The 24,816-nt window shown below is 56.9% G+C and overlaps 1 protein-coding gene across 1 annotated transcript in view; it reads right to left on the bottom strand.

Moving 5' to 3' along the window:
• UMODL1 (uromodulin like 1) overlaps window positions 1-24,816 on the bottom strand; it is a 67,854-nt gene that overhangs the window by 5,244 nt on the left and 37,794 nt on the right. Inside the window, exons 12-21 of the mRNA XM_058732086.1 lie at window positions 24,217-24,789; window positions 23,433-23,690; window positions 21,684-21,796; window positions 18,820-19,033; window positions 16,810-16,947; window positions 15,394-15,731; window positions 8,682-8,827; window positions 7,686-7,922; window positions 7,347-7,506; window positions 4,833-4,917 (exon numbers count right to left, since the gene is read on the bottom strand). Of these exons, the coding sequence (XP_058588069.1) occupies window positions 4,833-4,917; window positions 7,347-7,506; window positions 7,686-7,922; window positions 8,682-8,827; window positions 15,394-15,731; window positions 16,810-16,947; window positions 18,820-19,033; window positions 21,684-21,796; window positions 23,433-23,690; window positions 24,217-24,789 (2,262 nt within the window). The remainder of the gene's footprint in view (window positions 1-4,832; window positions 4,918-7,346; window positions 7,507-7,685; window positions 7,923-8,681; window positions 8,828-15,393; window positions 15,732-16,809; window positions 16,948-18,819; window positions 19,034-21,683; window positions 21,797-23,432; window positions 23,691-24,216; window positions 24,790-24,816) is intronic.

Genomic DNA, 24,816 nt, shown 5'->3' with positions numbered 1-24,816 from the left:
TCTCTCTCAAAAATAAATAAACATTAAAAAAAAAGGATGAATGGATAAACAAATGTGGTCCATCCACACAATGGAATATTGTCTGGCCATAGAAAGGAGCAAAGTCCCAACGGGTGCTTCAACATGAAGGAACCTCAAAACATCATGCCTAGCGAAAGGGGAGAGTCACAAGGGACGGCACGCAGTATGACCCTGTCTATAGAACTATCCAGGAGGGCCAAAACCAGAGGCAGAAAGCAGACTGGTGCCCGGCTCTGAAGGAAGGGGACGGGGAGGGACTCCCAATCGGTGCGGGGCCACCAGCCGTCCCCACCCCCAGGGGAGAGAACTGCTCACCCCCGTGAGGAAGTCGGGGTGCATGGAGCACAGTGAGAGTGAGTGGGACCCACGACAGGGCACCTGCAGCAGGAGCCAAAGCCACCCCTGCACCACGTTCACCTCCGTCCAGTCCCCCTGCATCGGGGGTGTCCACCTGGGTGACAAGGGACACCCGAGAGCCTGTCTCTGGCGTGGTTGCCGAGGTAGATGTCACTCTGGGTCTCCAGGGCATAGCACAGGTATGCAAGGTGGTCCGACAGTGGCACTGGGGACCCCTCCTGGCTGCCTGGGACAGAGGCAGTCATATCCTCCAGAGGGAGGGGCGCGCTGGACGAGGATCCTGGGGGCACGTGCTGGAGCCGCGTAACCTCCCAAGGCGCCCAGACACCGGACGGCCAGTTCCCCGACAGCTGCAGGGCTGGCCCCTAGACCCGGCCTCTGCGGGTGCTATAAGGGGCACCTGGCCTCCTCCCGTCCTCCGTGCGGGGCCGCGGTGCTAGCCCGAGCAGGGGGACCACACTGAGGATGTTGCAGCGGGAGAGAGGTAGACCCCGCTCACAGTGGAGCCCAGGGCGGAGCCCGGATGCAGCCTCTGGAGACAAATGAACCTGTTTGCTCGCTGCCTGTTTCCCCGGGTTTCCGTCACCTGCAGCCGAACGCTCCCACCTGACCCACCGGCCCAGAGCTGCTCTAGGTAGGGTCCACAGGCCAGCTAGGTCCACCGGTTGCTGTGGCCCTGCAGTGGTTACCAGTCTACACAAAATGGAGAGCAAGACATGACCCTCCCCATGGGAGGGGGTGTCTACCTGCCCAGGAGAGACCGGTCACGTGGCGGGAGTTGCATGCAGGGCCCACAGTCGGACCACCTGTCAATCTCTTAATAAAGCACTGGCCCTTCACCAGGATGGCTTGAGAAGCCTGCACCGCGGGCAGGACAGTTGCCACGGTCACTTGGGGTAACCCACACAAACAGTCGTTTTGCAAAGACACTGAGTGATCAATGCTTCGGTGACGGGGACACAGCCCCTGCTGTGGGAAAGTGATGGAGAGCCTCTAAGCACAGGTAGGGAACCCCCAGCTCCTCACTTCCGGGCAGCCTCAATGATGCTTCTGGACCCTTCCTTCCGGGACACTTGTGCATCCGACAGACATCACGTCAACTTTCTCTCCCTCTTTGTACAAAGCAACTCTAGCGAGGGAGGACTAATGAGTGATCTCGCGAAGCAAATGGCTACGGAAGGGTTCCCGGAAGGAAATTAGAATATTGCGATGCTAACATAAGATGTCTTGGCAGCACGCATTCCAGAACGATGCCCACGGATTCCTCCTCAATCTCACCAATGCGCAGTGCTACGTGCGTCCTCCAGGAAGATATACTGAGGTCCTGACCCCCACTACCACAGAACGTGATGGTCCTTGCAAATGTAATCAGTGAGGGACTCCTAACCGGTGCTGAAGCAGGAGAGGCTCTGACCCAATAGGACCCATGTCCTTGTAGGACGGCCATGTGAGGACACAGAGGCACCAGGGGAACCCCACGTGAGGACAGAGGCAGAGCTCCAGTAACGAGATCCTGCCAGCCAAGGAGAGCCACAGCAGCAAATGCCAGAAGCTGGGAGAGCCGGAGATAGATTCTCCCTCACTGCCCTAGCAGGACCCAGACCTGTTGACACCTTGATCTTGAACTTCTGGTCTCCAGAACCATGAGGTGCTCAGTCTGTGGCACTTAGTGTCCTGTGGCCCCAGCCCCAGAAAACTAACACGGGGGGGGGGGGTGCGGGGGGCAGAGCGTGGGTGCACAGTCAGGGGACAGAGTGTGGGCACAGGGTGGGAGGGGGACAATCCTGAAGAGATTTGTCTGCCAGTCTATCCCACCCCTGCAGTCCCCAACAGTATTTCTGTTCATATACACAATTAAAATGCAAAGTTTCCACTAACTGGGAGATTCCATGTTTCTAAATGACTTTTCTGTACATTTATATGGCACAATTATGGAGCACACAAGAGCTAATAAGACAATGAGAAAGAACGATGCACCAAAGGAATGATCCTTGTTTTTGAGCCTGACAATTTATACCCTCATTATATTTGGTGTTCTGTGCAATGGTTGTCAGTTGGTGCTCTACTGGCTACAAATGATAACAACTAGCACTTATCCGGTAATTTCTATGGACAAGGCACTATATGAAGTAGAAATTAGTACTGTTCTCATTTTATAGATGAGGGAAATGAGGCACAATGGAGTATGCCCATGCTGCAGAAAAAAAGGAGAGTGCTGGACACATAGTAGGGATATATGCCTGCCACATAGATGGAATAATGAATAAGTGGGTGGATGGATGGATGGATGGATGGATGATGGGTGGATGGATGGATGGTGGGTGGATGGATGGTAAGTGGATGGATGGATGGATGGATGGATGGATGGATGGTGGGTGGGTGGATGGATGATGGGTGGATGGATGGTAAGTGGATGGATGGATGGATGGATGGAAGGATGGATGGGTGGATGGATGGATGGTGGGTGGATGGATGGATGGAAGGATGGATGGCTGGATGGATGGATGGAAGGATGGATGGGTGGATAGATGGATGGATGGTAGGTGGGTGGATGGGTGGGTAGGCGGGTGGATGGATGGAGGAATAATGGTTGGATGGATAGGATCCAGAAGACTCAGGAATTTTCCCAAGACCACACAACTAGAAGCATGAGAGTCCATATTTAAACTCAGGTCTCCTGACTCCAAGCCCAGTGCTTTTTCCACTCCAGTAGTTTTGACATTATCTATAATATCTGTGAATAAATAGGAATCCCATTTCTATAAACGAGAATGCAATTCACACATATTGTCTTTCATATTAGGGCTCCTGGTCAACCAGTTCTCCTCAGCAGGTTAAGAAATGAGGAGGGGGGGGCGCCTGGGTGGCTTGGTCGGTTAAGCGTCCGACTTCGGCTCAGGTCATGATCTCACGGTCCGTGAGTTCGAGCCCCGCGTCGGGCCCTGTGCTGACAGCTCAGAGCCTGGAGCCTGCTTCCGATTCTGTGTCTCCCTCTCTCTCTGACCCTCCCCCATTCATGCTCTGTCTCTCTCTGTCTCAAAAATAAATAAACGTTAAAAAAAAAATTGAAAAAAAAAAAAAAAAAGAAATGAGGAGGGGGTAGGAGAAGCATGTGGTCCCAGGATGGGCCCTTCAGCTGCCTGATGACCAGTGCAGACACCAGAGCCTGGAGCCCAGCTCCAGAAACTCCGAGTTAGTAGGCCTAGGACGTGCCCCCAAACCTGGGGTCTTTTAAATTTCACAAATACTTGGATGAGAACCAACAGTTGAGAATCGCTGGCCCTTCTCTTACTCCCTCATCTTTCTTCCTAAGCCCTGATCAGCATTCGGACCCCGGCTCACATCCCGCATCCAAAGCCCAGAAGTTCTTGTGCAGGAAAATATGGAGAGGCAAGGAGGGCCATCCAAGTAGGGAAAAAAGCAACAAAAAAGGAAAATCGACTAGGATTACATTTAGCTGCAAACGGGAGAAAAAGCCAAATAGCAGTGACAAAGAACATGGAAGTTTATGTCTTTCTGGCACAAAACTTGGAGGTTGGAGGTCTGGCCTGACCTGGCTGCCTTGTTGTAAGGTGTCCTTGAAAATGGGGCTCCTTCCAGCTCCTGTCCCCATGGCCCTCCCCTGGGGTCTGAGAAGGGGGATGATGAAGAAAGGGGAAAACAATGGCCTGAGCCCCTGGGGAGCTGGCACTTGACCTCCATTTGCATTTCATTGGCCAGAACTTACTCATAGGGTCACACTCAACAGCCAGGTTGACTGGGAATTACGGTTTTCATTCCCGGCAGCCAGCTAAAAACGGGGTGGGTTGGGGGGTGGGGGTGGGGTTCTATTATGATGAAGGGGCGAACAGATATTAGGGGACAGCTAGCCATTTCTGTCTTCGTACCCAAAGCATGCCATTTCCCCCAATTTTCTTTTTTTTGAAAAAACAATGAAATCAATCTCAAAGGAAATAAAATGTCTTCCTGGAAAAATGATGGCAGCCTTTGAAATGACATGGAATGTAATTGGCTTGTGGAAGTTTTATACCAAGAGAGAAAGCGATATCATTTTTTTTATTTTTGCATCTTCCGAGTTAGCCAAGCCCAGAATAAACATCTTAGGCATCACCTGAGTTCCTGTGGCCCAACAACCCATTCGGTGTGTTTATCCAACATAAACACATGGCTCGAAATACTGCTTTATCTAAGGGTGTGCTGACATCCTGAAGCCCCAGCCTTTTCTTCTGCAATGTGGGCATGACAATGGCCCCTCCCTCCCAGCCACACTCTGCAGGTGATGGACTCAATGCAACCCGGGGAAGTCGCTCTCAGCGGCCAGCAGCTGTTACGTCCCCTGATCCCGAGTCTGCTGCCAAACATCCCAGGTGCTCTGGCTCCCGGGGGGGCGGAGTTGTGGCTCCCACACTGGTGAGATGGGACTCAGGACTGTCTAAACCAAGTCACCAACTAACCTTCAGACCGGACGAGGGGTCCCCAGGATGTCTGGTGTATGGTGGATGCCTCGCTGCTTCTCGGGGACTTGACGTCATTGCAATTCTGTTGTTTTGAAAGAAAAGAAACTTCGAGTTAGTCGAGCAGAACTACTGAGTTCGGAGACAAGTCCTGACCGTCGGGGTGGTACCCTGATCCGTACATTCTATCTGGCTGGAGACAGCAAGCGGAGGGTGGGTGAGCTCAGACACGGGAGGGACCTGGGGGCCTGGACCGCCTGGATCACAGGAGGAATCGAGGTTCAAGAGAGCAGCCCACTGCGCCTCCAAGCCCTGGCCCCTCGGCCCCTCAGGCCCTCTGTCGGCGCTGAGTCATGTTGGCGTTCTCCATGGCCATGGGCAGCTGCAGCCGCCTGCTCCTTTCAATGCCTCTGCCTTGCACGAAGGTTCAGGGACACGGTGGAACCTTCTTAGAATACACCTGCTATGGGCTGCATTCTGCCCCTCTAAAAGATGTTGACCCCCTAGCCCCCGGTACCTGTGCCTGTGACCTTATTTGGAAATAGGGTCTTTGCAGATGAGGAGAAGGTGAGGTCATTAGGGTGGGTACCTAGTCCAACATGACTGTGTCCTTGGGAAAAGGGGACGTTGGACACAGACACAGACATGCACAGAGGGAAGATATGAACACACAGGGAGAAGCCGGGTCTGCACCCCAAGGGGAGAGCCTGGAATGACTCTCCCTCGTGGCCTGAGGGGGAGCCAGCCCTGCCCCAAGGCTGATCTTGGGCTCCCCACCTCCAGACTGTGAAAGAATGCACTCCTGATGTCTCAGCTACAGCTGCGGCCACAGAAAAGCAGTCAATGCCTCTCCTAGGAAAGCTGGGAAAGGAAGGCATGAAGCCATATTATCAAGAATCTGAGAACCGGCTCCTCCTTACAGAGGTGGTTGTGGCTATTAATACTCTTAGTATGTCTGAGAGGCTCTTGGAGCCTGGTGCAGGGTCATGCACACCCCTAGCTGGCAGTCATCCAGGGGTCTGTGTCCCTTTCAACCCTTTTTTCTGGAAGATCTACTGTGTGTGAAAAAGTGACATCAACAAAATTGATGTTCCTTGGGTTTCTTCTCCTATGCATGTCCCGTGGATCCTCGGAGGCTGGTGACCTGGGGGCGGGGAGGGGGACTGTAGGGGTTCTGTGAGCAGCACAGAAACAAGCCCATCGCCCAGAGATGAGGCAAACACACAGCCCCTGAACCCAAGGCCAGCAGAGTCCTCTCTACTGTCCTGGGAGCAGACCGCATGTGACAGTGAGCTCACATCCTTGTCTGTGTTGTGAACAAGGGCTCTCAAAACTCAGGACTGCAAAGCATATTTCACATTCAAAGGTCTACGGAAATGGGAATGTAAAATTATTCATTATCCCAAATTCGTGCACATGAAAATAAAAAAAAACCCCTCTTATTAAATATCACAGTGGCTGGGATTCAGTAGTGTTCCCTCAATGTTACTAAAAATAATACTGAATTAAAGCAAAGTTTTCACACCTGAATATGCATTAAAGCACCTGGAGGAGAAGCACCACTGCATCATGGCCAGGAATGGATGGGATGGGATGGGATGGAATAGGGATGGGATGGGATGGGATGGAATAGGGATGGGATGGGATGGGATGGAATAGGGATGGGATGGGATGGCATGGAATAGGGATGGGATGGAATAGGGATGGGATGGGATGGCATGGAATAGGGATGGGATGGAATAGGGATGGGATGGGATGGGATGGGATGGAATAGGGATGGGATGGGATGGGATGGGATGGGATGGGATGGGATGGAATAGGGATGGGATGGGATGGGATGGAATAGGGATGGGATGGGATGGGATGGGATGGGATGGAATAGGGATGGGATGGGATGGGATGGAATAAGGATGGGATGGGATGGGATGGAATAGGGATGGGATGGGATGGAATAGGGATGGGATGGGATGGGATGGGGTGGGATGGAATAGGGATGGGATGGGACGGGATGGGATGGGGATGGGATGGGATGGAATAGGGATGGGATGGGATGGGATGGAATAGGGATGGGATGGGATGGGATGGAATAGGGATGGGATGGGATGGAATAGGGATGGGATGGGATGGGATGGAATAGGGATGGGATGGGATGGAATAGGGATGGGATGGGATGGGATGGGGTGGGATGGAATAGGGATGGGATGGGGCGGGATGGGATGGGGATGGGATGGGATGATGGGATAGGAATGGAAATGGGATAGGAATGGGAATGGGGTGGGATGGCCAACATGTGGTATGACATCTGGAAGGATGTAGCTTAGCCAGCTAGCTGCAGAGTCCTCTGCCCACGGGCTGCCTGCCATCCATGCCTCATTTCACACCTTGTGCAGAGTCTGCTCCCAGAGGTCGGGCCCCAGAGCCGCCTAAAGCCTGGGCTTCAGATAACAGAGTGGCCCTCCTCAGGGTGATCAGGGACACAAGTCAGACACAAGGTTAGAGAAGTAAAACACCTACTATTTTGCACATGCTTCCAGGGGAGTCCATGCAAATACGAAGCCTGCAGTGCAGGTAGACAATGGAGTTGTTGATGAAGGAGAAGATTTTCAGCTTAAACTGGGCCTTGCTGGAGTCCCCGTTCTTGATCACGTTCGTGTGTGTGTTGGGGACGGGGCAGCTGGGAAGGAAGGAACGTGGCTCATTAGTGAGGAGCCGGCCTCCCATCCCCGTCCCAGATGAGCTTCCCAGCAGTACCTCTGGCTGCGCACACCGTGTCTGCCGCCACCCTCCGGTCCCCCAGGGACGCGGCCCCCATATCCGTGCGTGTCTGGGAGGCAGCCCACACCCGACACCTGCCTGTTGTTGATGAAACCGAACATGACCGGGTCCCTGGCGTTGCTGGATGGTGTCGCCCAGCACTCGGTCAGGACCACCTTGAGGTTGCTCTTCTGTTTATAGAGCCCCACCTCGACCTTGACATCATCACTGGCAGACACGCTATAATTTCGAGGTATAGGGGAGTCCCCAATAAGCAACCGCATCTCGGTGACAAAACTGCCAGCACCATGGAGGTCCTCGATGATGGTATAGACCCTGCAAGAGCGGGTGGTTTCAGGAGGTGCGCTCCTGTGACCCCACCGCTTCCCACTGCTCCCCAAAAAGCAACTCCAAAGAAGTATGCAAATAAAGGAAGACCGCCCAGATGAGAGCAGGCAAGGCTACCGGTCCTGAGCTGGCTGGAGCCGTGTGTCGCCCCCCAACTTGAGTTTGGAGCAGACTCAAGGACAGACAGGGGAGGGGCATCCTCAGAGAGGGAAAGGGAGGCCCCAGGCGCCCCAGGCGCGTCACGGGGAAGCCGTGGGTGGGCTCACCAGGACCGGAGTGTCCTATGGGATTGGCGAGGGTGCGTATCCGGCTTTCTCTGGCTGGTCTTAAGTTGGAAGCGAGGACAAGTATTAGGGGACCTGGGGGTTACGCACCAAGTCCTGGCCACTGTCCGTTTCTACATTCAGTCTCACAAAAGGATCCCCAAGTGACTAAAATCCTAAAGGAACCCAAAGTTGGGGCACCTGGATGGCCCAGTCGTTTGGGTGTCCGGCTTCGGCTCAGGTCATGACCTCACAGCCCATGAGTTCGAGTCCCGTGTTGGGCTCTGTGCTGACAGCTCAGAGCCTGGAGCCTGCTTTGAATGCTGTGTCTCCCTCTCTCTCTCTGACCCTTCTCTGCTCACACTCTGTCTCTGTCTCTCAAAAATAAATAAACATTTAAAAAAAAATCCTAAAGAAACCCAAAGTAAAGGCGCTAGAGCGGACAGTGAGCTGGAGAGGGGTGGGGAGAGACGTCTCCACTCACCCCCATTCTGGGGTGTAGCCTGACGATGTCAGGAGGTCGTTCTGGAAGGCACAGTGGATGGGGCTCAGGATCTTCAGATGGTGGATGATGCCCTCAGGGGACAGGTCGTTCCTCAGGGTGGTCCTCACCACCGTATTCGTCACGTTCTGAACACAAACAGGGTGTCAGTGCGCTCCTGGACCCCAGCAGGCCCCCCAACACGACTGCAGACTGGTGGCTCGGGAGTGCTGGGGGAGGGCTGGTTCTTCTCTAACGCTTGTCCCCAAAACAAGAAAACCCGACAATCTCTTCCTAACATCGAATGCCAAAGAGAGCGTGACGTCCCGACCCCTGGTTTAGCCTGCGTCCTATGCCCATGTTCCTCATTGGAAGAGAACCAGAGACAAGCCCGGTCAGCCGATACCCCAAATAATAGATCGGATTCCTCCCCCAAATAACCACCAAGCACGTTTCTGAAAATCAGGGCACGATGTGCTCCCTGAAGAAATGGAGCTAAAATCAATTGGTTAAAGTCTGCACGAGACCACCAGCATCCTCTCCGGGGGCCATCATGCGGGGGTGGGGGTGGGGGGACGACCGGGAGCCCAGGGGCCAGAGGACCAGCTCCAGAGAGTGAACGTCATCGTGTCGGGGACTCCGGGAGTGTGAGCACGCTCTCCACCTGAGCCCCCAGGGAAAACGCTGACCGGGTTCGTGCCGGGGGAAGGGAAGCCCGAGGACAAAGCGTGAAGACTAGTGGCTTGTCTTTTGAAGTTTGGCAGGACAGACCCTCCAGACGGCAGCGCGCCAGTGCACGGAGATGCACCTTCCCTGGCGCACGAGAGTTCCAGGATTTCTCCAGCGCCCAAAACAGAGCCGGAGCATCTGAGTCGGGCAGATCTTTCTGGGAAAACCACCATCGTTGTACTAAAGCCGAACCAAGTCTTCCTTTGGCAGGACGCCCCAAGTTACATTTGTCCCCAGCGCTTTGCTGGCTCATGGCTTGGAGTTTGATCGGCACAGTGGTGGGCTCTCCAAGATCGGCAGCCCCGCACGGACACCTCCTACGTCGTCACCAGCACAGGGCCCGGCGCCAGCCAAGGACAGCTGCGGGTTGTTCGTGGTTGATGCGGAGGGGCGGGTGCCGTCTGGCTTCCGCTAAAGTCACCGGCCTTAGCCGTTTAGAAGTAGCCAAGAGACAAGGGCATCTGTGTGAAACAGACAAGCCGGACCATCCACGTGGGGGGAGCAAGGGGTGGGGCTTAAATTTATGCTGATGAGGACGTGCTGATGAGCGTCCACGGGAGCACACATCCACCCAGCGAGGGCAGCGGGCAGAGCCCCTGTGAGCCGCACAACAGGGCATCGGGCCACAGTAAGGCTTCCAGGGCAGCGTGGGGCGAAAATAGAAATTCAGAGCCCAGCAGCACTAATGGCACCCATGAATCCGACGGAGACACGGAATCCAGTGGCCAAGCGGGGAAGTGGCTGTTTTCAGATGGTCCTGGGCTGAAAGTCACCGCAGGGAAGACGTGTTGAATGTTCTTTTGCTTCTCCAGCCCCTACATCGACTTCTTACCTGCTGCTTTATAAGAAACTACAGCATGTGTAATTTCACGTATGAAACACAGCAGGGCAGACACCGGTAAGCTGACTGCAGCAAAGGGTCGTTAGCTTATGTTGGAACCTACTGGAAATGACTGGTCTCTCTGGGTTTTTATATAAATGGTGAAATTAGAGTTTTTGAAAACCACCCTGATTCTTGGAGCTCACCTTCCTTAGTAGAGACTTGTGATGCCACTGCTTCTCTTTTTTTTTTAACGTTTATTTATTTTTGAGACAGAGAGAGACAGAGCATGAACGGGGGAGGGGCAGAGAGAGAGGGAGACACAGAATCGGAAGCAGGCTCCAGGCTCCGAGCCATCAGCCCAGAGCCCGACGCGGGGCTCGAACCCACGGACCGCGAGATCGTGACCGGAGCTGAAGTCGGACGCTTAACCGACTGCGCCACCCAGGCGCCCCTAATTAATTAATTTTTAATGTTTATTTATTTTTGAGACAGAGAGAGACAGAGCATGAACGGGGGAGGGGCAGAGAGGGAGGGAGACACAGAATCGGAAACAGGCTCCAGGCTCCGAGCCATCAGCCCAGAGCCTGACGCGGGGCTCGAACTCACGGACCGCGAGATCGTGACCTGGCTGAAGTCGGACGCTTAACCGACTGCGCCACCCAGGCGCCCCTAATTAATTAATTTTTAATGTTTATTTATTTTTGAGACAGAGAGAGACAGAGCATGAACGGGGGAGGGGCAGAGAGGGAGGGAGACACAGAATCGGAAACAGGCTCCAGGCTCCGAGCCATCAGCCCAGAGCCTGACGCGGGGCTCGAACCCACGGACCGCGAGATCGTGACCTGGCTGAAGTCGGACGCTTAACCGACTGTGCCACCCAGGCGCCCCTAATTAATTAATTTTTAATGTTTATTTATTTTTGAGACAGAGAGAGACAGAGCATGAACGGGGGAGGGGCAGAGAGAGAGGGAGACACAGAATCGGAAACAGGCTCCGGGCTCCGAGCCGTCAGCCCAGAGCCCGACGCGGGGCTCGAACCCACGGACCGCGAGATCGTGACCTGGCTGAAGTCGGACGCTTCACCGACTGCGCCACCCAGGCGCCCCTAATTAATTAATTTTTAATGTTTATTTATTTTTGAGACAGAGAGAGACAGAGCATGAACGGGGGAGGGGCAGAGAGAGAGGGAGACACAGAATCGGAAACAGGCTCCAGGCTCCGAGCCATCAGCCCAGAGTCCGACGCGGGGCTCGAACCCACGGACCGCGAGATCGTGACCTGGCTGAAGTCGGACGCTTAACCGACTGTGCCACCCAGGCGCCCCTAATTAATTAATTTTTAATGTTTATTTATTTTTGAGACAGAGAGAGACAGAGCATGAACGGGGGAGGGGCAGAGAGAGAGGGAGACACAGAATCGGAAACAGGCTCCGGGCTCCGAGCCGTCAGCCCAGAGCCCGACGCGGGGCTCGAACCCACGGACCGCGAGATCGTGACCTGGCTGAAGTCGGACGCTTAACCGACTGCGCCACCCAGGCGCCCCTAATTAATTAATTTTTAATGTTTATTTATTTTTGAGACAGAGAGAGACAGAGCATGAACGGGGGAGGGGCAGAGAGAGAGGGAGACACAGAATCGGAAACAGGCTCCAGGCTCCGAGCCGTCAGCCCAGAGCCTGACGCGGGGCTCGAACTCACGGACCGCGAGATCGTGACCTGGCTGAAGTCGGACGCTTAACCGACTGCGCCACCCAGGCGCCCCTAATTAATTAATTTTTAATGTTTATTTATTTTTGAGACAGAGAGAGACAGAGCACGAACGGGGGAGGGACAGAGAGAGAGGGAGACACAGAATCGGAAACAGGCTCCGGGCTCCGAGCCGTCAGCCCAGAGCCCGACGCGGGGCTCGAACCCACGGACCGCGAGATCGTGACCTGGCTGAAGTCGGACGCTCAACCGACTGCGCCCCCCAGGCGCCCCTGCTTCTGCTTCTGAGAACAAACGTGCCTCAGTTCTTCGCTGAAGTATCCAAAATGGAAGCATTGAAACACTTTTCGTTAATACCCGTCTCTGGGTATGCTCGTATCTCTATCTCTGTATTGTGGAGAATTTATCTACATGATGCCTGTGGGCCCTGTGGCTTTTTCCAGCTAAGAAGCAGAAACTCTTTCAGTACGTGAAGTGTCGTAACGGACGCAACATCAAGTCTCTGAAGGACTGTGCTCCAGGCGCCCAGTCCGGAGTGTCTGCTCCCAATGGCATACATAAAGTGCCTTTGGAAATTACTTTGTGGGGCACCTGGGTGGCTCAGTCAAGTCATGATCTCACAGTTCCAGGGTTTGAGCCCTGCACTGATAGTGTGGAGCCTGCTTGGGATTCTCTCCCTCTGTGTCCCTCCCCTACACTCTCTCTGTGTCTCAAAATAAATAAATAGGGGCGCCTGAGTGCTGAGTCAGTGAAGCATTTGACTTCAGCTCAGCTCATGATCTCAAGGTCCGTGAGTTCAAGCCCTGCATCAGGCTCTGTGCTGACAGCTCAGAGCCTGGAGCCTGCTTCAGATCCTGTGTCTCCCTCTCTCCCTACCCCTTGCCTGCTCATACTCTGTCTCTCTCTCTCTCAAAAAGAAACATTAAAAAAAAAATAAATACATAAAATAAATAAACTTAACAAAATCGCTTTGAAAAGAGCCACAGACAACCTGGACAGCCCCCTGCTGTCTCTACAAGAACTTTAGAAGTGTTTATGAAGATGATTCTGGACGCTGCCGAATCTTCTGGGGTGTAGATCAATTCATGTCTCTTCAGGGCCCTCTCTGTATGATCTGTATACAGTGCATCAAACTTAGCAGGGAGGCCTTAAATTGAACTTCTTCCAAAAACCCAGGAGCTCAATAAAGTTTAAACTTCCTGGGGTGCCCGAGGGGCTCAGTTAAGCATACAACTTCGGCTCAGGTCATGATCTCACGGTTCACGAGTTCGGGCCCTGCATCGGGCTCTGTGCTGACAGCTCAGAGCCTGGAGCCTGCTTGGGATTCTGTGTCTCCCTCTCTCTCTGTCCCTCCCTTGCTCGTGCTCTGTCTCTGTCTCTCTGTCTCTCTCTCTCTCCCTCTCAAAATAAACATTAAAAAAATTGTTTAAACAGAGGCTTGAATTCTTAAACTGCTTAACCAAAACCAGGAGGCAGACGGCTAACTGTACATACTCCATTGTACTCGTGTAAGTAAGTCCTCGAGGAAATTTTAGTTGTCGACAAACGTCAAGAAACATCAAGAACTTTTGTGGCTTCCAGGGCTGGGATGATTATCAGAGATGAATCCCCTCTGCTCTGAACGGGCCGAGCCCTACTGAGTGGACCGGCTGTAGCAGGTGCCTGGCCGGCTCAGAACAGGGCAGGCGGAGAGTCCGCGCAGCCCCGCCCCCGGGGCCCCGCCCATCGGCAGGAGACTCCGCCCCAACAGCCTGCCTGGCTGCGCTGACCACGTTACTTTCAGCATAGTTCCCTCCTGTTCTGCAAGCCTGCGGTGCTCCAACTTGGGCCCGAGACCCTGAGGGCGGCTGTGCCCCTGCCCACCCTCCAGCCTGTGCCCACAGACTCTGGGGCTCAGGCGCCAAGGAGCTGCTACCCCGTCTCCGTGTCGGGTACCTCCACGCGACCGTCGGGGATCCCCGAGAAGTAAAGCCCCACGGTTATGTTTAGGCTGTGCTGGCTGGAGGGCTGGAGGGGGGCCGACAAAGGCTCTGCGGTCCCCGGAATGTCCTGGTTGCTCCTTCAACCCAGAGGGGGTCTGAGGACCCCCAGGGAGGGTGGACGCACAAGCAGGCTTAGTGTGCAGGGGCGCTGCTCTGCCTGGGCTCCCACACATCCACGTGCACGCTGACCCCACAGCTGCCCGGCCCCCACGGGTCCACACTGACCCCGCAGCCCCAGCACCTGGTCCACCAAGTGTCCACGATGACCCTGCAGCTGCCCGGCCCCCACAGGTCTAAGTGCTCACTGACCCCCACAGCTTCCCGGCCACCTAACACATCTACGCTGAGCCCGCAGCCCCAGCGCCTGGCCCCGGGCAGGCCCACACCTCACCGCCGTCTCCACCCGTGCCCCATCTCTCCTCTGGCCCAGACTCTCCCCCGAGAAGTCTCCCGCCGTGTCCCTCACTAGCCTCTGGAGCCCCTGCCTCCCTCCCCGGGGACAGCCCCCGGACCCACTCTCCACATCTGTGCCTCCTGCCCAGCAGGATATTGCCTGCTGGTATCGCCTCCCCGGGCCTGTGGCCCTCGGCACCATGAACAAGCTCAGCTCCTACAAGTGCCCGGGGCCCAGGTGTCCCCACTGGGGAGCAAGGCCCAGGCTCCAGCCAGAAGCATCTGAGGGCCTCTGCCTTCCTTGTACCCCTGAAGGCCCCTGGAAAGGCAGAATCACGGATGATGTAGGGCTGGTCCCCGGAGGCAGGGCAACCTTGACCTTGACTCCCCCCATTGACCTTGCCGAACCTCCCAGTCCCATCGGTTAAACTGGGGGGGTGCAGCAGACCAGAGAGGCTCACATGGGCCCAGAGTGGCCTCCAGCTGGGCGGCCCCACCCCCTGACCGGGAGCCTCTTTGTGCCGGTAGAGGGACGACCCCGTGGCCGTAAAAGACTGCGGTAAAGACGAATCCCGGTAGGACCACAGTCCCTCTGGCCGGGTCGTTCTGATCACACCGGGCCACCTGCCCGGTGTGCACACTCACGCGCACACTCACGCACACACGCACATACACACATTCACAATCACACACACCTACCCACACACACGTGTTCTCACACACTGGCACACCTGGACACTCACATTAACACACGTAGCTTTCCTGCCTTTTCCGTCTCCCACCGGCTCTCCATCTGCTATGCTTCAGCATCACTGGGAGCATCCTTCAAACCCTGAAACCCACCCCAGGCCCTTTGCACCAGAATCTCACAGGGCGAGAGCCCAAAACTCCCTCCTGATTCCAGGGCACAGTCTGGTCCCTGGTGAAGACTTGCCCTGTCCCCCTTTGTTGGGTCCCCCCGCTTAGAGTCAGAGACCTTGGGGTGCACAGCCTTCCCTGGTCCCTCCCCCATATGGTGCTAACGCTCTCTGTCCCGGCCCCCACACCCAGCCCCCCGCCCCACCCTGGCCGCCCAGCCCTTACACTTTGCACGACGGTCCCGCACTCGCTCCACCCGGCCACCAGGAGCACGTGCGTGCTGTTGTGGTCGCTCACGTTACAGGATGGGTGTCCCAGGTACAGGGAGGACTCGGGGATGGATTCCTGCTGCAGAAAGCGCCTCTGGACGGCGATGGCCACCTTCTCAATGTCGCAGAGCACCCTGACCGCCTCGGTCAGGTTCAGTCGCGGGGGCAGGCCCCGGGGACCCGGGCCGGCACCTGGTGCCATGGCAGCCGCGGTTCCCGCCGGGGTGGGGGCCTGCTCGGGGCCAGCGGCCAGAGGGGGGCCGGGAGCCTGGGTTGTGCTTCCGGGAGAGTCACCTGCAAGGCACAAGGAGGTGGAACCAAGGGTGGCTCTGTGTTCAGGGACAGCCACCCGACCCCTGGCCCATGAGGCCCGCACGGAGGGACAGACAGGGACAGCAGCGGACACGTGGACCACGCGTCCCGGCCGCAGCCCCACACAGGCCCCTGTTGCGTGCTGGATGTTTGTGAAGATATTCAGGGTTGTCCGGGGGCTCCCTCCCGGGCCCGCCACCCTGGCACCTGCCTTCTCTTATCCCGAGGTGGGGCTCACCCACTGCTCTGCCCCCTCACCGAGGTCCCTGATCTCCAACATGCAGCCCAAACCCCGGCTCGTGGCGTTCATGCCTTCTCGACCGGCCTCACCCGCCTCTTGGCAGCCGGTGTCCCGCCCTCTCCCACCACCTCCCTGCAGGGGCCCGCGCTGCAGCTAACCCTAACCCTAACCCCGCCCCACTGCAGCCCTCGCTGCCCGGTGCAGTGCTGCTGTCCTTTCAGACTGGCTCTAAGACACCTCTTCCGGGAAGCCCTCCCTGACCGCACTCGTGGGGCTACAGGAACTCAGTCCCCGTGAGCCCCTTGCTTCTACCTCCAGCAGAGCACATCCTGTCTCCGGTGACAAGTGTTTACTCGCATAAACGTCTGTCTTGCACCCCTTGACCACGGATCCCTGGCTGGCAGGGGTCACCTCAGCGTCAGCGCTGAATCTCCTGAGGCCCCATTTAACGGGAAAAGTAGCGGGTGGGAGGAGGGCCCCAGGAGAGGCACTTCTCCCGTGCTGCTTACCACACGGGCTGCGTGCTCTGTGTGGTCGTCGTTTAGAACCCGAGAGAACGTGGCGGGCCTCACTGTAATGAACGTATTTTCCCATCACGGGCACTTGGGAGATGCGAGGCTGGAGACGCATGGAGAATGTGAAGGGACACATACGTGTGCACATACACGCGTGTGCACACAGACGCACACGTTAGAAAACTCGTCCAGGATGGAAAAACCTGCCGACCTCGTTTGGAAAAGAAACGCTTTGCCGACGAAAGTCCTTCAAAGAACAGATTACCCGACGGTATCTCAGGAGAAGGGATTGTGAGACTCTCACCGTCACAGGATCTTCCCGAAAATTCCACAGGGAAGCGGGGGGCTCCTCCCGTGCAGCTGCAGGTGTAGGAGCCCAGGGTGTTGTGGCAGGACGCGCCCGGCTCACAGTCGTGCTCCTGGCTGTCACATTCGTCGTAATCTGCGTGACATCAGAAGCAAGACAGACGCTGTCACAGGGCTCGAGGGCCACGGGGGAGGGGCGCTTCTGTGCCCGCTGTTACACACGCCTTGTGGGGGGACGTGCGTCTCGGCCAGCAGAGCTGAAAATCACTGAATGACACCGTAGGTGGACGGTTCTGGGGGGCTCGGGGGACAGGGTGGCACCCACTTCTCAGCCAGGATGGGGACACGAGCTGGTGTCAGGACGTCTGCTGGGGCTGCTCCAGAAGGAGGGGTCCTGGTCCCGGGGCCGAGAGGGGCCGCAGAGACAAGACCACAGGCCCCCGGCCCCTCGTCTCGGGCCCAGGCGCGCCCACAGCGAGCCGTCCCCGGGGAAGGCACTCAGCCCACTGGCTCGCTCCGGTCTCTAGGCTCCGTCACTCAGTTTGTTCACAGCGACACGGGTTTACTGCAGAAAATGGGTACAATCCGCACCTAAGGCCACCTCCCACATACAACAGAGTTCTCACGGTGACCTATGTCCTTGGGCCCTTTAAAACACAGACTGCGACGCAGCTCGGGCCGTGCTTTACATCTACGTGGGAGTCCCGCTTCCTTCCCCAACCCTTATTTCAGGAATGTCTTCTGTCTCAACACGCCTCGCTTTTAATAACCGCATCAAAGTCCATGGCCTGGGTGTGCCATAAGACACTTAATATCTCCCCTGTTACGGGGCTGTCGACCACTTCCAATCTTTTCCTTTTCTTTTTTTAAGTTTACTTATTTATTTCGAGAGCGCGCGAGCAGGCAGGAGAGGGGCGGAGAGAGAGGGAGAGAGAGAATCCGAAGCAGGCTCCAGGCTCCGAGCTGTCCGTGCAGGGCCCGACGCGGGGCTCGAACTCACGGACCGCGAGATCGTGACCTGAGCCGAAGTCGGACGCTTAGCCAACTGAGCCACCCGGGCGCCCCTAAAACATTCACATTTTTATGGAGTCGCCCCTGTCGGCCTTTCCCCCTGGGGGGCTTGGTTTGCCTTCTGTTTTGAAACTTAGAAAACCCTTCTTATTCCCAAAACCAGAAAAATATTCATATTATCTCTGGTTGTTTTTGTACATGTAAGTTTTTGTTGTTTATTTTCAAGTACGCTGTGCGCCACGAACGGAACTGCGTCCCCGAAATGCGTACACGGGAGCCCCAACCCCTAATGTGACCGTATTTGCAGGTGGGGTGTTTAGGAGGTAACTGAGGCCAAGTGAGGCCATTACGGAGGCCAATCCAATGGGACTGATGTTTCTGTAAGAAGAGGCACCAGGCACCCCCTCTGCAGGTGTAAGGGAAAGGCCACGGGAGGGCGGAGGCAGAAGGTGGCTGTCCCCATGTCAGGGAGAGCCCCCCTCCCCCCGGAAATCTACCCCGGACATCCAGCCTCCAGAACTGTGAGAACATACACTTCTGCGTTTAAGGTTCTCCATCGCCGCGTTTGGTTACGATAGCTCAAGCCCACTAATACGATTTAGAGAAGAGAATCTAAATTGCCTTTTCTCCCTGCTTTCCTTTGCATTTATTTTTACCAGGATCTCCTTGGAAACTGTTCTTGGGAGGAAGTGTGGCTGCAGAGAGGGACGCGTCTGCCCCCGGCCCAGTGATGTGGGTGGCCCAGGAGGCCCAGGGGGGGACGCAGCCCAGTAAGGGAGCAGCGTCTCCGGACAGCTGCACGCACGGCTTCACCCGAGGATGTTTTGAGCCCTTAAACCTCCAGAAATAGCACACTAGCCATAAGACAGACGAGGGGCCTGTGTGTTCCACACTGGGCATCTCCTGCAGGGGGACCCCGAAGAGACCCACGTGCTGGGCTCTCCCCACCTCGCTTCCGGAACACGGTGAGTGACCGGGGGGCCCGGCCTCCGCCTACCTTGTATGAAGGTGTCCTCGCCGACCACCTCCAGCAGAGAGGCGTTCCGGAGGGCGACGAGGAACGCGGCAGACACCTCGAGGACATCCACGTCTGCGATGATCAGCAGGTTAAACTCCACCACGACGCTGCCGTTGGCGACGCGGGTCACCTCCATCTGGACCCCACCGGCGTCCACATGCCGAAGCATGGCGGCCGGCAAGGAATCCCGCACCTTTAGAGAAACCGCACAGGTAAGGGGCCACGCGCCGGGAGGAAGGGGGTGCCTGTCCCCGGGGGGGGGCACCTCCTGGGATTCTGGCCGGCAGCAGACTGGTCCAAGCCAAAGGTCAGTTCTGGGCCCGGTCTGGTGAAGCGAGCTGTGTCCCAGGTCCAGCACCAGTGCCTGTGGGTCCTGAGCCCCAAGAAGTGCCCCGCTCCCCCAGAGCACGTCTGCTGGCCAGTGTGGACGAGACACACAAGCCCCATCCCGGGGGGCACGCCACTCATGGGGGGCTCACGACAGCATTTAGAACCTGCTCTCCTCAGCTCAGAGCCATGGAAGGCGCAGGCCGGACAAGTGGTCGTGGGAGGGCGGGGGGGCGTCTCGCTCACTGTGTTTTCTAGAACAATCCTTTTACTGCTGATGCTGCCACGATGCCTCAGGCTGTGGCGTTCTGTCCTAGCCCCTCACAGTCCAAACACCCAGAGATGCACACCGCCTCATGACGGCTGTAGACAGTCCATAGAACGCCAGCCTTCTGGAAAAGTGCACTTCCAGGGTTTGACCTTATCCAGAGCCTGCCGGGTGTGGTGGCCCAAGGCACAGGCTCGTGGGTTCACTTCCCAGCGGGGGGACAGCCAACGTGAACAAACGTGCTGTCACCCTGCTGTCACTTGGCCACCATCATAACCACTGCAATGACTGACTCTCTCTCTCTCTCTCCCTCTCTTTCTCTCTCTTTCTGTCTGGGATGTCCAGAGAGGGATCAGTCACAAGCTTGGCTTAAAGTCACTTTGGGTTGCATTTCTGACCAGTCTCAAAGCAAAGCTCCAGGCCCCCTTGCTAAGAAGTGACAAGGAACGAGGCGTCGTGTTAACCCACAACCTCCCAAAGTTGGTCCGAAAGTCCTACGTACGTGATAAGTCGCACCATTACTGGCTATCCTGAAATTCTAGACAAATCAACAACGGTCCCCAGAAATAGGCGAGGAATGGTTTGAAGAGGAAAGGTTACTCCAGACACGTGAGTGGAAATGGGGCTGCCTCAAGGGACCACCAGAGCCCTGAGGACTGGTGGTCGGGGCTGTGGCTTAGTGTCGTGTGTCACAATCACAGAACCTACAGAAGAGGGTGAATGGAGCCATCAACAACTCTCGAGTCCACGCACTGGGCCGAGAGCTGGGGACCCCAGGATAAATAAGGCAGAACCCCAGGTCCCAAGGAGTCCCAGTGGGACACTTCCCGGAGGCGGGAGACCCATTTTCCAGGCCAGCGATGCCCTGAGGGGAGAGCAGGATCAGTTAGCGAGCCAGCGAGCTAGCACGTTAGCACGCTCGGCCTGGAGGTGGCGCTGCTCTGCTTAAACCCCAGAGTCAGGAAAAGCTGAAAGGGACGAGGTGTAAGCAAGACGGTGAGACCATGACAAGCGCGTTCTCTTCTCCTCAAAGGGGCATCTAAGCGCCAGCAGAGAGAACACGGAGACGGCCACCCAGACTGAATTGTAACGATACGCCGTCTCTAGGGATGTCAGTGGGACGACAGGGGAAGCCTCAGAAAGATCAGGAAACATAATAGCAGAGCAGGAGTCACTTCAGCCAGAGAGTGAACCCAACCCAGTGTGCATCAGAGACCGAAACGTGGCCTCTGCGTTCGGTGGAGCGTTATCCGGCCATAAAGAGCGGTGAGCCACTGCCGAACCCTGAAGACGTGCTCAGGGAGATGAGCCAGGCACAAAAGGTCACGTATCGCATGATTCCGCGCACGTGAGATGCCCACGGCAGGCAAACCCACAGGGACGGAGAGCACATTAGTGGTTGCAGGGGCGGGGGGTGTGGAGAGTCACCGAGAATGGGAGAGGGGCGTCTTTTGGGGGTGATGGAAACGTTCCGGAATTAGACAGCGGTGACGGTGGTACAATTTCACAAATAAAATCTAAACCATTGCACTAGGCACTTTTTTTTTTTTAATTTTTAACATTTATTTATTTTTGAGAGACAGAGCACGAGCAGGGGAGGAGCAGAGAGAGAGGGAGACACAGAATCCGAAGCGGGCTCCATGCTCCGAGCTGGCAGCACAGAGCCCGACGCGGGGCTCGAACCCACAGACCATGAGATCACGACGTGAGCCGAAGTCAGACACTTAACCGACTGAGCCACCCAGGCGCCCCAAGGGAATATCACTTCCGAATCTACACCCTACACCGTAGGTCACTTGCTCCCACGGTAAGCACTTTTAAAGTGTGCATTTTAGGATCTGTGAAATAGATCTCAATTTTTTAAAATTTTCTTTGTGGGGCGCCTGAGTGGCTCACTTGGTGTCCGACTCTTGATTTCGGCTAGGGTCATGATCCAGGGGTCGCGGGATCGCGCCCCGCTTGGGATTCTCTCTCTCTGCCCCTTCCCTATGCTCGTGTGCTTGCTTTCTCTCTTTCTCTCTCTGTCTCTCTCTTTCTGAAGCAAGGAGGCAGCGGAGGCAGCTACTCAGCATCTAATGATAGACCCCGGGACGCCAGGCACCACGCTGGAGCCAGACGCCCAGCTTCCTTCAGAAATGAGGGTCCCAGGCCCCTACAAGCACAAGTCCTGCTCGACTGGGACTGAGATTCTGCCCCCCTCCTTCCCGCACATCCCAAAAGGAAACAGAGACTGGCTTCGCCAACTTACCACCCTGAAGAACAGCTCTAGGAAGTCCTGATACTCCCTGCTGCTTGCGTTCCAGAAGGGCTCCTCGTACCTGACGTTGGCTATTCTGACTTTCCCTCTGAGCTTCTGGGCCGCTGCGGGACAGAGAATAAACACATCTGGAGCGGTAACGCAGTAGGTAACGGTAAACGCGTTAGGTGATGTATTAGGTGACACGTCCTGATAATGGCACTGTCATGTCGGCCGAAAGAATATCAGTGCCCTGCGTGCACAGACACAGCCCAGCCCACCCCAGAGGGTGCCGGCACACAGCCTGGGCACAGAGAGAGAAGCTTCCGGAGGCTGCAGAACCAGGCCAGCCCCTGCCACTCTCCTCTCTCTCTGTGTACAGGTGTCCAGGTCATTCAATGGTAGGCACTACTTTGAGAGTGCAAGAAGTCCCTATTCATTCCGGGGCCACAGGTGCACAACTGGGCATCCCGGAGAAGCCAGGACAGAGGGTGGCCTCGCCCCGCCTCTGCTCAGCGCCCACAACTCAGGACAGAGGGCCAGAGGTCCTGACCCTCTCCTTCCTCCCCTAGAGCACGGTTTCTCTGCACGTTAAGGGCAGCCCCTGCTTTTGCACTGGTCTGTTCCATGTGAGTCTGTTCCCTCCACGCGGGGCCTCTGGAGGCTGTGGGACGAGAATGTGGTCCAAGAATATTGCCTGGACCAGCAGCCACCTCGTTCAGTCCTCCACCAGATGTCTGTGGGGTTCTTGCTCCGTGCCTAGCCTTCCGGGCAGTGGAGGGAAAGGCCAAGGTTCCTCTGCCCCCACAAACCCCAAAGCCATCCCAGGACATACTGCTGGATGACCCCCAAAACCACGCCCTGGGGATCACTCCCGTCTCTGTGCCCGAGGGCCACCGGTCCAGACACGACAGATGGAGAATGCAGCCTGGTGGAAAAGCCCGGGAAGCGGGACGGATGAGCATACGGGTGAGAAGGGATGTGGACCCGGCCCCAGCATGGGTCACACGCCCACAGGTGGCCTCTCCTGCCAGCGGGTGAGACCTGCAGAGGCCATGTTGACGCGGAAAGCCCCGCACTGGCTCTCAGAGGCACCGACCACCCCTTCCCCAGCTCGCCACGAGCCTGCCTGAGGGCATCCCCACACACCGTCTCCCCTCTCACCCCCTGGTCCTTGGTTAATCGGTACTTCAAAGTATGCAGACAGAAGCTCTGACACCCCCAAGGGCTGTGCACCCCACCTCGGGGCACACGGCCATCTGCTCTTGGACAGCTGCCCAAGATCTGGGGACCCATCTGCAATGTCAGGCCGGCCCTCGGCTGTTCGGGCAAGTTAGACTTCCGGGAAAACATCCGGTAGGAAGGAGGAAACACAAGATTTATCTGAACACGTAACTGTCACGAGCACCAGGGCCGACAGACGAGCTGTCCGACGGTCTGACGTCCCACCGTCCACCTGTCCTCCCCGGAAGCCGAGTGCAGGCCCTCTGAGAGCGGGGACATCAGAGCGAGCGCACAACGCTCAGTCCAGAAGCGCCGCGTGCATTTTCCTGCCGCGGACCCGCGAGGACGCCGCCTCCCCGCTGACTTTTGACAGCCAGCCCCGTGCGAGCTGAGCCAGGCTGATAAGAGGGCAGAGACCCAGCCGCTCCCCAACGCATCCAGCTCTGTCGGACCCCAACCCACTAAAAGCCATTCTCGTACTTTTCCCCTCCCTTTGAGAACAAGTGGGGACAGGCGTTTCTGAAACCCATCACCCACCTGTCCTGACTTTCAGGCGGGCCCTGGCACTTCCGTTCCCGCAAGCTTTGGTCGCTATCTCCACCAGGTGCAGGACGCCAGGCTCCAGGCCCGACAGCGTCAGGGTTGCGTCTCGGGTCTCCAGGTGCACCGCGGGGCTCCGCGGGGAGGTCAGGGTGAGCTGGAAGGTGGGGTGCGGGGTGAGATCTGCCGCCCACGCCACGTGAAAGCTGGTGCTGCTCACGTTGGACACCGTGACCCTCTCGATGGGGACGGGAACTGGGAAGTGGATGGAAACACGGAGAAGATTAAAATCAATCCGATGTTCCAAGGAGACAGGACAGGAGAAGCCTCACCAAACACTAAAATCAAGCACACGGCCTGGGGACACAAGAGGGCCTCCTGGGGGGGTGGGGGGGGATGCCAGCCCAGGGAAGTCCTACAAAGTCCCCTCTTGCAGGCAGAGCACGTGGTACAGGGTCCCTACCCCCCCCCCCCCCCCCCGCCTCAGGGCTCGACTTCCTGCTCCAGCCTTGGGTGAGACAGGGAGGCTTGGGAACAGGGAGGAGAGAACTCTGGAGAAAGGTTGCTGTCCTAACAAGCCCAGAAGTTGCCACCGGGGACCGGGCTGCACGGTACCCCACTTGGCCCAGCCCCGCCTACCACGAGCAATCTACCTGGGTATTTCTCACAGGACTTTGGCTCAACGTCTGCATGAGGCTTTGCCAACTGGAGCTCAACTCTTTCCCAGTGTGTTCAGGCCTCAGGCCACGTGTCCCCAGGACATACGATCCCAGGCACTCACCACAGGCCGGAAGCTTCAGAGACTCAGGGGTGGGGGCCGAGGGAAGGTCCGGGGAGCCGGAGGGTCGGGGGACCAAGTTCTGTGGCCTTGTGGGGTCCAGAGCTGCTGGTGCTGTGTCCCCAGTGGGGAGGCTGGCGTGCCAGACGATGTGGTCTGTGGGGCCCTCGGTAGGACTGGGCCAGAGGGGCCGCTCCGTGCTCGAGTCTCTTGATAACCACCCAGGGGTGCTCAGCGAGCCATTCGTGGGCCCAGAAGGGGAGCTGCGGGTTGTCCCAGGAGCCGTGCTGGCTGGCCACCGGCCTGTCACCAGGCCTGGGGTCCTGCTGGGTGCCCCCTCCTCCAGGCCTTGCCTCGTGCTGTTCTTGTCCTTCCCGACCGGGCCGCTGCCCCCTCTCCTGGGTGGGGGCCCCGGGGTCTGGGCCTGATTTGCTGCAGGGGTGCCCCCTGGGTGCCCAGGGCTGGGCCACAAGGCAGACGTCTCTGGGCCAAGGGCTGTTGTCTCTGTGCTGACAGCTGGGGCCGTAACACCTGTTGCTGGAGCCAGCACCCCTCCCGTGGGGCTCACCACGTCACCTGCCGAGACACATCCACTCTGAGAGG

The sequence above is a fragment of the Neofelis nebulosa genome, chromosome 5 (genome assembly GCF_028018385.1).
Source record: "Neofelis nebulosa isolate mNeoNeb1 chromosome 5, mNeoNeb1.pri, whole genome shotgun sequence".
NCBI classification, from domain to species: domain Eukaryota; kingdom Metazoa; phylum Chordata; class Mammalia; order Carnivora; family Felidae; genus Neofelis; species Neofelis nebulosa.
The sequence above is the reverse complement of the archived record's forward strand: the minus strand, read 5'-3'. Positions and strand labels throughout refer to the sequence as shown.